Here is a 15,168-nt window from a genome sequence, read left to right as displayed (position 1 = left end):
TCAGAAGTAAATTACACTCCATGGCCGATGCGCTTCGCTTACTTATTAGCCGTATAAATAAGGATCTGTCTGTTATTTTATGATGTAATATAAAAGTGCCACTGATCCGGATACAGCTTGCACTGGTACAGTAATTTGTGGTGGCCTGGTCAAAAGGATCACAGTTTATTCATCCTTTATAGTCCCGGCATATTGTTCTTCTTAAAGTACAGAGCCTGTCAAAAGTATGGAGGCACCTAGACTTTTATAGAGACAGATAATTTCATAAACATTCATCTGAAATACTTTGCTCTTGGAAATGTTTCTCAAGATGTTCTTTATAATTTGGAGAGTTCTTGTTCATCCCAGAGCAGTTCAATAGGATTTGGGGGCAGTGACTGGGCAGGACGTTCCATGATTGATATTTCTCCAGACGACTGTTTACTCTCGAAATAACGCTTACAGAACTCGGACGTGTTTATTGCTTCGGCAATGTCGCTTCCAATAAGCCGCAGTCCAGATGGAGTCGCATGGTGTTGAAGCGTGGAATAGGAGCCATGTTGGTTTCCTTCACTTTCTGGAATAAGACTCCACAGAATTTTCTTTTAGTCATTAAGAGTTTGATTCTTGTGTGTTTTTGCCTTTTCACTGAGTTTGTTGCATAGAAACAAAAGGAACACACATGCATGTCTCAAAAACCATAAAAGACTCTGTGTTTCCAAACTTTTGACACACAATCTAATTCATTCAATACAGCCATTTAGATAAATAAATAAATCTGTTCTATTCTCTTAAGTGGTTCTTGGAAATTCAGGGAGGTTTTTACATCTCAAGCATGTCCCTGGCTCCAGAAGTATAAAAGTCCTGGTCTGCATGGTAATCATCATTACTGGAAAATGAGCCCGAATCTCATCTGTCGCTATAAAATTTAAAAAAAGAAAAGCTCACTGGAAGTAGTTTTGGAGTGTATTCAGCTGTTATGTAAGTTCTGTAAATGTCAAGGGGGATTCTCTCTCGGCCGCGGTTCGTCTCTGTGCTTCTCCGTGATCTGTTCTCGTGCGGACGACGACGAGCTGGCATGTGGCACCGCTCGTGTTCCCTGCTTTCAGAACCTGCTGTTTTAATAACGTTGTCCCTGTGGGGATGAGACCGGCCGTGGTGCACTTTCAGCTTGGTCTTTCCAAAAAAAAAAAAGACCTTCTATCAAGGATGGGGTGGTGCAGGTTCATTCTGGCAAAGTCACCTTTGCAGATAAAGAATGTCCTAGGGATAGGATGCACTCGGTTGGGCATGGGATTATGATTTGTCTTCGTTGTTACTTCACCACAAACTTAGCGCTCAACTAATTTCCAGCACTAAAAATTCCTGCTTATCAGAAACTATAAACTGATGAAGGGGCTTGTCCACAGGACCGGGGCCTGCAACCACTCAAGATGCACAGAGTATTTTTTTTTACATGACTACCGTTAAAAATAAACACTGGGACTAAAAACGATCGTTGAGAAACAGAAACTCAGTATTAAGCAGCATGGGGGGGTGCATTAGGGGCTTCACAGCCTCCAGTTCGATCCTGACCTCTGGATATCATCAATTAAAGCGAATTATATGATGCTGCCTTCGGTTCTTTCTTCTTCCTACAGTTAGTTTTCAGCATGTTAGCATTATAACATGGCTCCTATTCACTTTCTGAGCAACTGAAACCAAAGTTGTTGTACTTGTAACTGAGTTGTTCAAGTACAAGTAAAGTTTTTTAAAGTTTTTTTAACAGCATGGGGGTGGGCTGGGGGGTTCTAATGTAGGTCAAAAAGGACAAGGCAATATAAATCTCAAACTACCGTATTTTCCGGACTATTTTCCCACGCTTTGAACCCCGTGGCTTAAACAACGAATCGGCTAATTTATGGATTTTTCCTGGGTTTTTCCCAGTTTCACAAACTTCAACGACAAAAAACTGAGCGACATAACATTAGACCAATGAAATTGCGGAACGGGTTCAGGTGAACCAATGAAACTCTTTATATTAAATCAGACGTGCTCCCACTGAATCGGACCTCACCACATCGTAAATATGGATGATGTTCCTCTGACGTTTGACCTGCCGCTCATTCACTAACTCCAGTTGCAACAGAAATCATATAAGCACAGACAGGTATCCAAAAACTTGTGCTTTTTTATTTTTCTTGGCAACAGCGTTACAGGTTAGTCAAAGAAACTTAGAACTGAGCACCAGAAAATAATAAGGACATATTCCTCGGTGTTGCACACATGCAGTAATACCGGAAAAAATGCGGTGGCAGGCTATTCCCAAAATGCCGCTCTGGTCTTAAAGGAGCCACAACATATTTCACCCGTTACACCGTGTAACAGACACTGTCTTTCATTAAAGCCTGTGTACAGTTCATTAGGTTGTGTAGACTGCGGCTTATACACAGGTGCGGCTTATTTATTTTCAAAATAAAAAAATCTTTGTCAAATTCATATATGGTTATATATGGGTGCGCTTTATAGTCCGAAAATTACGGTAGTTGTTTTTAATTGAATGAACACTTTTTCAAAACACTAATCATTTATGATAATGAGAGAAATCGCAAATGAAAAATACAGAATTCAGTGACACGTTGAACAACTTTGACTTTTCCACCGTGACGAATACCCATGTGCACAAAACCATCTCTCTGAAGATCTGCTTTACATTGGTTGGAGTGGAAGATCTCCTGCTATATATTTAACAGGAATAAATTGGAACACTGACTTAACCCCAGGCCTCCTCACATCACCTACATCACCACCGGACTTCACTAACACCTTTGAATAAATCTCACTTTCCATAACCTTCATAAAATCGAGTGGAACACTTTCTCAGAAGAGTGGAGCTTATTATAGCAATAATTGGAGACTAAATGCGGAATAGGATATTCAAAAAGCACATACCAATCGTATGGTCTGGTGTCCACCCTTTTTTTTTGTCTTTACAGTGTGTACTGTTTATGTGTCTAATGTGTATAATGTTTTCTCTCTTCATCAGTTGCTGGGAACAGAACATCAACATGGGGTACTGGTGGATTATCCGTTCTCCCATCCTCCTGGCAGTTTTGGTGAGATTTCGTCTGCCTCTGTCACATTCTTTTTTATTAGCTCGCAGTCTTTTGCTTTCTGAGTGTCATGTGAAGATCAAACCTGTTGATTTTGAATAGAAAGTCGCTCAAACATGATTATCATGTGAAGCGACTGCACATAAAAGGGTCACCGCAGGAAACGTGCCATTATGTCGTCCTGGCCCTTATTTAATGGACTACTAGCGTTTAGTCCATTACGTCTAATCCATTCACTGATTGTCTTTATTATTGACACATCAATGCATTTTTGTTTTAAATACAAGTGCATACGTTTGGTTGATTTTGATAATTAAATGAGTTGCCTACTTATTATTAATCAGTCAGTTTGTTATCTTGAATCTGTACATGATGTTTGCTGCTGTCTATTGCTAGCCATGAGCCCCCTTAATTTAGGTTTTGCATTCAATTTGTTTTGGCAATTTAACCATTTTTTTTGATAGATTGTGTGAAGATTGCTCAGCTGTTCCAATACTTTTGCAGCACCTGACTTTCCCAGCAATATGGTTCCTCTTTAAACCGTTAGCGCAAAGTTAGGGGCGCACAAATGTCTAAGATGTCTTATTCACCTCTTATTTGAACTAGGAGTCCCCAACCTAAAAAGCCTGATCTTTGAAGATATACTTTTAAGGGTTGGAGTGGACGATCTCCAGCTATAGAGCTCTGACCTCCACCCTATTGAACAACCCAGGCCTCCTCATCTCACCTACATCAGTATCTGATATTACCACCACCCTTGTGGATGAATGTATCTCCACAATCTAAACCAATTCCAGTGAAACATCTTCCAAGAAGAGTGGAGCGTGTTATAGCAGCAAATAGGGATGTGGAATGGGACGTTCAAAAAGTAGCACATAGAAATCTTATGGTCAGGTGTTCACAAACTTTTGTCCAAATAGTGTATATTTTTAGAGAAGACTTTGCATTGAACGCTTCATTAATTGAGGATTACGTATGCCCAGATGTCATAAGCGGATTAGAGGATTCCGCCGTCTGTTTGCTAGCATAACAGTGTACACTAAGCTACGTCACGTAGCATCACAGTGTCAGACTGATACCCGAAATTCGTACAGGTATTCATCATTATTCAGCCGCCAAGAAACTCAACGATTTGTTATACTTTGACGAAAAGGCTTTCCTGAGTGGCAAGCAATTCTCATGCCAAAGGTTTTGAACTCTAATCTCAATTTCTTCTCGTGCACAGCTGTTGTGTCTCCGCCTCAGATTCTGACAGAAGCGGCTGTGCTTAAGCGTTTGCAATAATGTAGCGATGTTTTGTTTTCAGACATTAAACAAACCGTCGCAGACGTCCGTGTCAGGCTCGCGCGGCTTAACCCGTGTGAACGATCGCACGCGCCGTCTGAGCAAACACACGTCACGCTTGCGTTGTCTTAACGTGACATAATGGTGCTGAGTAGGTCCGGGGCGATGTTTAACCACTTGTCTGCTTTCTCCTGTACTCAGATCAACTTCTTCATCTTTATACGCATCATTAAGATCCTGGTGTCCAAGCTGAGGGCTCACCAAATGAGATACTCGGATTACAAATTCCGGTGGGTGTCCACGTCTACCAAAACTGAGTCCATGTTGTTGTTTTTTTTTATTCAGTTTTTTATTTTGTCATTTTGTATGTACTGTGAAACACATACATGTTCCTTTTGTTTCAATGCAAACAAACTTGGTAAGAGGCAAAAACACAATATAATTGGACAGTGAAAGTTCTGTGAAGACATTTTTTACTTCTGAAGAACAGGAGAGAAGATGTGATCAGACTTCCTCACCCCCACCATCACACTTGGAGGTAGAAGCTTAATGGTTTGGAGTTGTTTTGGAGCAGGGAAGGTTGGAAAGGAATCCTGAACCAACATGGATCTCATGCCGTATTTTAACACCATGCTCCAAGAAATTGACAAAAAACATAACCGTGATTTCAACTGGTCTCAAATTTGATCTGCAATTTAGTTTTTGATCCTGTTTGATCTTTTAAAGCTCTATTGCTCAAATTAACAGGCAAAATGCTGTTATCAATTTAAATAATATAAATAAAAAGAATTCAACATTTAATATTATAAGTCTAAAATTTCAGTAGATCAAATTTCTAATATCTTGGGGGATGTGGTAGCTTAGTAGTTAAGGCATTGGCCTTTGGAGCCAGAGGTCATGAGTTCATATTCCTATGAGGAAATGTGGTAAATGTAATGGAATATTAAAAAAGTATTTCACACTGTGAACATATTTCTCAGGAAAGTACTGCTTTCTTCCTGTGTAACTCGCTGTGTTTTGTCACTCAGGCTTGCAAAGTCCACCCTCACCCTCATCCCTCTGCTCGGGTGTCATCTGGTCCTGTTTTCCTTCGTCACTGATGAGTCTACCTCAAACGGTGCCATCACCCTGCGGCTCACCAAACTCTTCATCGACCTCGTCTTCAACTCCATCCAGGTGAGCCGGGATTGACATGTTCCCACACAAGACAGAGGATGTAACAAGATATTAACTTCAGACCATGTTGTATTTCTGGACTACTGGATGCTCATCAGATATGTTTCAATTATCCACTTTTTCTGGTGCAGTAAGAACCTGAGCGCACTATTAGGGCAAAAGTATTGGAACACCTGACTTTTCCAACCTATGTGACTCTTCCTCAGACAATTTTGGACAGGATATTTTTGCTAGAAATGTTCCTTTATTGAACTAAGAGACCCAAACCAGTGGAAGTGAGTGGAAGATCTCCTGCTAGAGAGCTCTGACCTCAACCCTATTGGGATGAATTTTTCACCGACTTTACTAAAACCCTTATGGCTGAATGAATCTCACACAAGTCTCCACAGACTCTTGTGGAACATCTTCCCAGAACAGCAAATGTGGAGCAAGAAGGTTCAAAACAGAAGCAAACGTTTGCTTATCACAAACATTTATCCACATAGTAATATTTTACACACAGATTCATGTTTTGGACGAAAATCCATTTGAGTGCGACATAAATTCTACGCGTCGCATCGGCATAGGAAGAAAAACAAAAAAACAACAAATTGAAAGCTTTATCCCGTCAGTAATACATTTGCATGAGGTCCGGGATCCATTCAAAAATTTCCAGGTGCGACTCTTTTTTTTTTTTTTTTTTTGCATCCGCTGTTATTTTTTTTTGTCCTTTAAAGGAAACTACAGGCTAATTTGCGTACCGTTTTTTCACCAAACTTGCTGATCACATTAGCCCTGTCTGGATTCATGTCACTGATTTTCTATGCAGATAAATAATGTTTGTCTGCTGCTACTTGCTATATTTAGTCTCATAGCGCACGTTTTGATTACCCTCCCCCGGATACTTCCTGTTTCACAAAACAAAATAAGGCCGTTTGGGATTATTAGGTGTGTTCAGATTGAACTAAAAAAACAGTCTTTAATACTGGGGAAAACAGTGCGTTTTGGAGGCGTCACAGTCGTGGTGATTCACCTTGTGATAAACTGAGCGTAACACTCACATGGAGTGCAGCTGTCGGCCCTGTCGAAGCCACATCGTCCTAACAAAGCTTGGGTCGTCGGACAAATCGGATGAGGGCATGACGTAGAGAGGGGTTTCTCTTGTGGACGATTAGATAAATTATTGCGTTTCCGATGAAACCATTGTAACTTGAAAATATCACAAGTCGAGACATGGCATAACCTAGAATGCTGATCAGTATGGGGTAGTATACTGTCATTTGTCTTTGTTAATCAAATTACAGTACCGTATTTTCCGGACTATAAGCCCATAACATTAGACCAATGAAATTGCAGAACGGGTTCAGGTGAACCAATGAAACTCTTTATATTAAATCAGATGCGCTCCCACTGAATCGGGCCGCACCACATCATAAATATGGATGAGGTTCCTCTGACGTTTGACCTGCCGCTCACTCGGACTGTCTACAGGAAATGAGAATCATTCGTCACACTGAAAACAACCGGGCATGAAAAACCGCACTTCACCTGTGTTCTGAGCTGCACGGCATCGGGAGAAAAGTGAACAATGACAGAAGACAGTGAACAATGACAGAAGACAGTGAACAATGACAGAAGACAGTGAACAATGACTTTCTTGGTAGGCTACTGTTTAGATACAAGCCGTGTAATAGACACTGTCTTTTGTTAAAGCCTGTGTAAAGTTCATTAGTTTCAGTGTAGACACGGCTTATAGACAGGTGCGGCTTATTTATGTTCAAAATAAACATCTTTGTACAATTCAGTGGGTGCGGCTTATATTTCGGTGCGCTTAATAGTCCGAAAATTACGAATCGAGAGTGGAGGGCGGAGTCAGACACGCCCTGTTTAAAAAGTTTTTTTTTTAATGGAAAAAAAAAATAGCATAGAGACTGAACTCTGTCGATTGTCACTGGTAAGAGTAAGGCATCTCACAAGGCAGTAGATGTGTACATCCTGGCAGCGTCCCAATGTATCGTACCGCGTATACGCTCTTATGTTTGCCTGTCGCACAAAACATTTTTTACAATTTTGTCGAATCGTCATCGTATGATCAAAATGTCAAACTCAGGGACTACCTGTATATTGAATTATCCTTGAGATTTCATTTTAAATACATTTTCTTTATAGAGCGTGTTTAACAGTGGACATTGTCTCAAAGTAGCTTTACAGAGATAAAGCAGTTATAAAGTTGTATAAAACAATGTATATGTTTTTTCCTTATAATGAAAAGTTTGTCCCTAATGAGTGAGCCAGTGCTGAGGAAAAACTCCCTGAGTTGGCATGAGGAAGAAGAGGAAGCAGATTTAAAAGAAACCTGTCCTCATCCTTAACACCGAATCTCTATTCAATGTTTCCAATATTGCTGTGCAGTGATGGGCGCTTTAATGCAAAACTGTTCATACAACCTGTGGTCCAGCGCCATTTTAGTAGACTGTTGATTGCATTACAGTCTAAATCCTTTCTCAAAGTTCTTGAGTGGCTCAGTAACTTTAGGGATCTTTAGGCTGTTGAGGTGGAACCATCTACAGCAGTATGGAGTGGTCTTCAGGGAGGGAGACAAAAGATTGTTAAGCATTCTCATTGTTTCATAAATGTTTACTTTGGCTCATCCCAATGCAGCATTTAGCCACTAATCAGTGGTGTGTTGTGTTTGCAGGGGCTGCTGGTGGCCATCCTGTACTGCTTTGTCAACAAAGAGGTGAGAATAACACCTTTCTCCTAACTAGTCTCACTCCTAGCTAGCTAGTGCTCCCAAATCATCATACCGCCTGGGGACACCATTAACGGTTTCAGGGGGGTGCAAAACAGAATTTTGGGCAATTTTTGTATATTTTAATTATTAGTATAAACAACGATGGCTGCGACATGTGCGACATAAAAAATATCTGCACACGTCACCGTTTGTCCATTTTCTCCTCCAGGTTCAGTCCGAGATCCTGAAGTTCTGGAAGCGCTGGAGGGGGAAGGATATCGACGAGGACTACCGTCACACATACAGCAACACGGCCCAGGTGACCAACAACAAACCCGTCGCTTCCAGCAAGCTCAAGCTGCGGGACGTCACGTGCATGAGTTCGGCCGTCTGCTGCTCCGAGGAGAAGCAGCTCCTAGCGCTCGGCTGCCACAACGGCACGGTCGGCACGCATACGACTTCTAAATCGCCCGAGGGAACCAGCAGCAGCAACAGCACGCCAGCCGAGGAGCCGATGGTGTGCCATCAGGATCCACGAGGGAGCATCGAGATGAACATGTGAACACGTGAGGACACGTGTGTCAGAGATGCGCTGTAGGCACACGAGCCCGCAGTCCGAGCGAGCAGCACCAAGATGTGTGTGTGTGTGTGTGTGTGTGTGTGTGTGTGTGTGTGCGCATGTCATGTGGACGAGTGTTTGAGCACCTCAGTCATGTGAGCTTTCCATCTCATGTGGGGAAAAAAAGAAAACAAGTGGTTGTAACATGTTCACACGGCACATCATCACACCACCACTGCACCCTCAGCGCACGGACCTGAATGAAGACATGCTGAAAAAAAGACTTCAACAACATGAACCTCAGATGGACACAGGAACCTGGAGCATACCTTTTATCTCTGTAAAGGGGTCGACAGTTCGGATGCCTGTGGATCGCCAAGTCCTCAACCTTTTCAGGGTCCATTCTGACAGTGCAATGATCGTGAAAGCCAAATCACAATAATGAAAATAAGTTAAAGAAAATTTATTTGTGACCAAGAACCTAAAAAATCTAATGACTGTCTCTAAATTCTTTAACGATGTCTTGGGGTACATTTTTATTTTTTCCGAAAGCCGCTTTTAGTTATTTGTGCACTGTAACTTGTCAGGTTTAATTATTGCTGTTGTTTTTTTTTTTAATATATACATTATATTGCCAAAAGTCTGTGGACACCTGGTCATAAGTGTGATATGTGCTTTTTGAGCATCGCATTCCACAATTAGTCCCAATTTGCTCTTATAATTCCCTCACACTCTTCTGAGAAGATGTTCTTCAAGATTTTGTGGAGATTTGTGTGAGATTCGTTCAGACACAAGGATGTTAGTAAAGTGATGTAGGTGAGGAGATCTGGGGTGCAGTCAAAGTTCCAATTCATCCTGAAAGTGTTCAGTAGGGTTTAGAGCTCAAAAACAGGCTGCTTAAAAATTTCCACTTCAACCAATGTAAAAGCAGATCTTCATGGAGCTGGCATTGAGCTATTGTTGTGCATGAACAGGTTTGGGTCTCCTAAAGTTAATGATGACATCATACACGATTGTGTGCCTCAAACTTTGTGGTAAGATTTTGAGGAAGAACCACATTTTGCTGGAAAAGTCTGGTGTCCCAATAATTTTGTCCATATAGTTATATATTATATAAGGTGTCAATCAGACAAAGATCAGTTCAATGATCTAATCAAGCAGGTTTGCCTTTTTTGCCCCAGATGATAATAACCCATATAATGTACTTATAAATCTCCTGATTTTCCAAAAGATTATCTGGAGTTTGTGGACACCTGACCATACGTTTGGTCTTTTTTTAACATCCCATTCCACGTTTACTGTTAGAATAACTTCTACTATTCTGGAAAGATTATTCACTAGATCTTCTGGAGATCTGTGTGAGATTCCTTCAGCCACAAGAGTGTTAGTCAACTGATGTAGGTGAGGTGCGGAGGCTTGGAGAGCAGTCAGTGTGAAAAATTCATTCCCCAATAGGGTTTATAGCTTTATAGCAGGAGATCTTTCACTCCAGTATCTTCATGGAGGTGAGTTTGTGCACTCATGGTGGAACAGGTTTGAATCTCCTAGTTCAAGTGAAGGGAAAATTCAAATCCTATACAATTGTGTGCCTCCAGGTTTGTGCTAACAGTTAGTTGAAAATGATGTGCTCCATCTGTTCCTTTATAACGGGCTACAGAGTAGGTATGAAAGTGTGCCATGCATAAAAAGAAGTCCGTTGCGAAAAAATTACATCTGCTAGCGCAAATGCTAGTCCTCCGATTACTCACACATTAACAAGGGCACAGTCTAAAACTCCAGACGCACTGTTATCTTAGCGCATTACCGTGAATCTTTACAGCGAGCCGTGAGCAGCTTTCACGACCGAGGAAACGGTGAAAAATAAAAATAGCTTGACTTTAGTGCACACGCGGGTTAAAAAAGAAATTCAGAACGAGACTCCTTCGTCTCGCTTGTTAGCAGAGCATGGTGCTTAGCGTCAATAAAGTCCTTGGATTTCCAATATGGGTTCACTGCAAAGCCATGAAAGCTCACCAGCTATTAAACTCCTGAACAAACTATACAACTTGATCAAAACTTTTTGTCGCTTTCAGCTATCAGGGACGGACGTTATCCTGCTTCTCAAAAGCTTCCTGCAGTTATATACAGTACACGTCAACTCGCTATAGAATTAAATGTGTGTTAGTGTGTTTTAACGTGAAAAGCTTGCAGCCGCGACTCCATGTTGTGTGAAGTGAGAATAAAGAGCAGGATGATCCTCTCAGGCTGTTTGCACAATGTTAATTTATAATTGCTAAAAAGAAAAATAAGATAAATTGTAGATATCTGAACATCCTGCTTGAGATGTAAATTTCTTGCATGTGTGTAAGTCTGTGTCTGTTCTCTGCACAATGCATGTGGGGTGTTTTGTACCTGTGTGGGCCTCCACAAGGACAGGCTGCCATTTTTTTTTTTTTTTTGAGCTTACCTTTGTGTCAGATGTGTTTAGGAAAAGATTTATATTGTGCGCTAGTAAACATTTAAAGAAACCGTGTATTTTTCTTTTCGAGATTTCATGAACCGTGTGGGTGGAGAATTTTCCAGCATATGCACACAATATACACATTGCAAAATCAGGAAAACAGGGAACATCTTTAATGCCTTCGGGAGATCAAAAGCGGATGAAATGTATTTCCGCCATTTTAGTTAGCAGGGCGTGAGGGGGAATAAATCATGCATGTTCTTTACCTCTTAGACTTAACTGGAATTTTCAAGGCCTCTGAAATTCTACCAGAACCTTCAGCCATAATACCATCTTAAGATCCGGTGCTATTTTATTACGAAAATGTTTGTATTATTGTCTGTATAGTAACTAATTTAGAGACAGGTGACGAATTAATGGAAAACCCGTAAGTAGGAGGAGGTGGTAGCTCAGTGGTTAAGGCATTGGGCTTTGGCTCAGAAGATCACAGGTTCAAATCCCACCACCACCAAGCTGCCACTGCTGGGCCCTTGAGCAAAGCCCTAAAAACCCTCCCCTGCTCAGTTGTAAGTCGCTCTGGATAAGGGCGTCTACCAAATGCCGCAAATGTAAATTTAAGTAGGTTGTTGCTGAAAACTCGTGATTTGCTATACAGAGCCACAATTTCAGAACAATACTGAAACGACTGTCAGCCAATTATAGGTCTTCTTTGGATTTCTTACTAAATTAGCAAATTAGGTGACAGACAAATCCAAACTGACTTAAGTTATTAGATCTAATTTATTATTATATTGTGTGATTTTTCTTCAGTTCCAAGTTTAGCTCTTTCCTGCACTTAATTCCCAATTGATTTGGAGAATTGTGTGAAATTGTATATGTATTGTATATACAAACGTACAATAAATGTGTAGAGAAAGTCGAAGGAAAGTTTTTTAGACCAGTAGTAGAATCTACACATCTGGCGGTCAGCTTTCTTCACTGACCTGCCAATGGAGCTTATATGAGTCCTAGGATGCATCATGGAAATCCAATCGAAATAAAAAAAAAGTTATTTCCATTCATTGTATAATGGGCTGTATAATTTGTACAATTTTGGCTGTTTTTAATTGGAAGGGAATAAAATGGTCGATGGTTCACACCCATGTACAATCATGAAAAGTGATTACTACACTTTCGAAAGAGACAAATGTGACGGCTTGTTTGCGTGTCCCTTTTGTGAGAAGAATCAGTAGCAACTTAATACAACTGATCACTTATATCCTGGTGAACTCTTCTGAAATACAAAACATGATTTAAAAAATATCTGCTTGGACTTTGTTTCAAGACGGCCAGCGATTCAGCTGTTCAGACAGCCTGGGAGAGTGCATTCCTAGATCCTTTCCTGTACCGTGAGAGATAGTGGGTGTACTGGAGCAGGTTTCAGTGGTGCAAAGCGATTTGTGATGAGTTCTTTGGAGGCCATTTTTGGCTTTGTAGGCAGGCATCAGCGTTTGATGCGCGTTTCATGCGAGCAGCTACAGAACACCAGTGCAAGGAGGAAAGCAATAGGATTATGGAGGAGAACCTGGGGAGGTTGAAAACAAGTAATGGAGCTTTTCTTCTGAATAGGTCAGATAGTGTGTCGAGACAGACATCCCAGGAGCCAGTTGCAGTCTTGAAATAACATCCTTTTATTGTTGTACAGAAGAAACCTGCACAATCGTGTCAGTTTAGCGGTCTGATAAGACCGTCCGTCTACTATCATGCTGTGTCATGAGTTCCACAACTGATGGTTTTAGACAGTCTTCTGACTAAATGTCATAGGCTGTTTGAAGGTAGAGGAAAATAAGTAGGGATGACAGTTTGACTGACCTACCAGCGGGAAGCATCTCAGTAAAGGCCACAAGTGTGCTGCCTTGAAGCTAGACTAGAAAAGGATCTTAGAGAATGGAGGTTTACTGGGTGAAAAAGTGAGAGATATTTGAAGACAGTGTACTCGTGGATATTAGAAAGAAATGACAGAAGCAACAATGTGCTGATGATTGAGATATCCAATGTGGAGTCATTAAATATAGAAGAGAAGTAGGGGTGGATGTCTTATAAGGTGCCGGGGATGTGACAGAGGACAAGGAAGGAAGAGGCAGCAGGCTCAAAACAAGCAAAGAACAATAATGTGGCGATTATGAGGATCATGTGCAGAGACATCAGGTTTCTTTGTTGTAGAAGGTCTTAGCAGCAGTCACATCGAAACCTGCATAGCAGAGTAAGGTTTCATGGGAGATCAGAACCAAGCTGTGTTTTCCTGCACTTGCTCTCAGGTGCATTCAGTTCCCTTTCAGGAACTCAAGCTGCGTCTAAACGCTTTGGGAACGCTTTTGGTCAGTGTGGCGTGATTGGACTCTTGTTCCCAAAGCATTTCAACGCAGCTCTAGTTCCTGAAAGGGAACGTCTCTAGGTGACCCTTGTTCCCTGAGGGAACGAGATGCTGCATCTCTATGCCACACCTCCGGCGACCCTGCAGCGCTTCTCCCTTACAGAAGCTGCCGCTGCCCTCACTCATATGCGTTTTATACACCTGCTCACCGGTGACGGCCAGCGTCCAATTTTTGACTGATTACACACATTATTTCAGAGCGTGAACAGTCAGGTGCATTCTCTAAGGGTTTCGACGCAGCGTCTTATCCCTCAGAGAACTAGGGTTACATACGTATCCTATTGACGTTCTCTCTGATGCTGTGCAACACATTTGATAACTTTTGGGTAGATATTTTTGTTCAACTCCAATCCATGTAAAGCAGATCTTCATTGAGTTGTGCAAAGGGGCATTGGCATGCTGGAACAGGTTTGGGTCTCCAAGTTCAAGTTAAGATTTTATGCTAGTACATCCAAAGACACCCTGTACAATTGCTTTGTGATAACAGTTAGGGAAAGAACCACATATGGCTTTTGTCCTTATAGTGTCTTTTGCTCTACAGATTTGATAGGCAGTCATTGTCAAAGTCAATGACCTGGCCTTTATAAAAAAAGACTTGGCCTCTATAAAAAGCATATCATGAGGCTGAATCATTTCTTTCATAACAGACAGTTGGGCAGAGAAGGGCGACAGATTTAGTTACTCAGCTTCTCTGAGCCTAGGGAATTAATTAAACCTCCTGCTACAGCCTGCTTCGGGTTGATGATACTGAATCACGCTGACTGAATAATACTGAATACTTGTCTGCCATGTGACTAAAATGTTGCCTGCAATCAGACGTAATATCTTCATAAATACCTTGTGGGTCACATTTTAATCACCATGACAGCGCAGGCCTAATTTACCATCACAATTATCATTTTAATGCTCATTCAAATAGAACAGCTCCATAGTCCAGGCACTTTCAATTAGTTCCTTATGAACTGATAAATTTGCCATTGCAGTTTGGTTTCATCATGTAATAATCAATACAAGGATTCAGGAAGCAATTTATTTTATGGAATATAGTGTAAACACAAACAAGAAAAACAAAATATTTAATATTCTGAACTATGACAGTGGAGCAAAGAAGTGGCATGTGCGTAAAAGTGTAATAGTCTTTAGGAAACGTCCAGGCCACTCAAGATCTTCCACTCCAACCCATCTAAAGCATATCTTCATGAAGCTGGCTTTATGCACATTGGCATTGGCTTTCATCAGAGATGCAGGCTTTTGAACTGAATGCTGGTAACAGGCTGGATGGTCCCTCTCCTCTTTAATCCGGGGGATGCAGGATCTATGGTTTCCGAAAAGAATTCAAAAATTTTATTTGTCTGACAATGGAACAGTTTTTCACTTTGTCTCTGCACATTTTAAATGAGCTTTGGCCTAGAGAAGATGATGGCCTTTCTGGATCATGTTCACATATGGCTTCTTTCCTGCATGATGGAGCTTTAACCTGCATTTGTAGATAACACTGCAAACTGTGTTCAC

General features: G+C 41.2%; 1 protein-coding gene across 5 annotated transcripts in view; it reads left to right on the top strand.

Moving 5' to 3' along the window:
- The window catches only part of gcgra (glucagon receptor a), a 75,282-nt gene extending 65,767 nt beyond the window's left edge, over positions 1-9,515 (top strand). For all 5 annotated transcript variants that reach the window (XM_046835486.1, XM_046835482.1, XM_046835485.1 and 2 more), the window contains 5 exons: positions 3,005-3,074; positions 4,557-4,645; positions 5,384-5,531; positions 8,209-8,250; positions 8,474-9,515. In XM_046835486.1, coding sequence (XP_046691442.1) covers positions 3,005-3,074; positions 4,557-4,645; positions 5,384-5,531; positions 8,209-8,250; positions 8,474-8,806 — 682 coding nt within the window. In that variant the 3' untranslated portion in view covers positions 8,807-9,515. The remainder of the gene's footprint in view (positions 1-3,004; positions 3,075-4,556; positions 4,646-5,383; positions 5,532-8,208; positions 8,251-8,473) is intronic.
- The last annotated feature ends 5,653 nt before the right edge of the window (positions 9,516-15,168 follow it).

Source organism: Silurus meridionalis, chromosome 22, assembly GCF_014805685.1.
Source record: "Silurus meridionalis isolate SWU-2019-XX chromosome 22, ASM1480568v1, whole genome shotgun sequence".
In the NCBI taxonomy this organism is placed as follows: domain Eukaryota; kingdom Metazoa; phylum Chordata; class Actinopteri; order Siluriformes; family Siluridae; genus Silurus; species Silurus meridionalis.
This window is presented reverse-complemented; position numbering and strand designations above follow the sequence as displayed.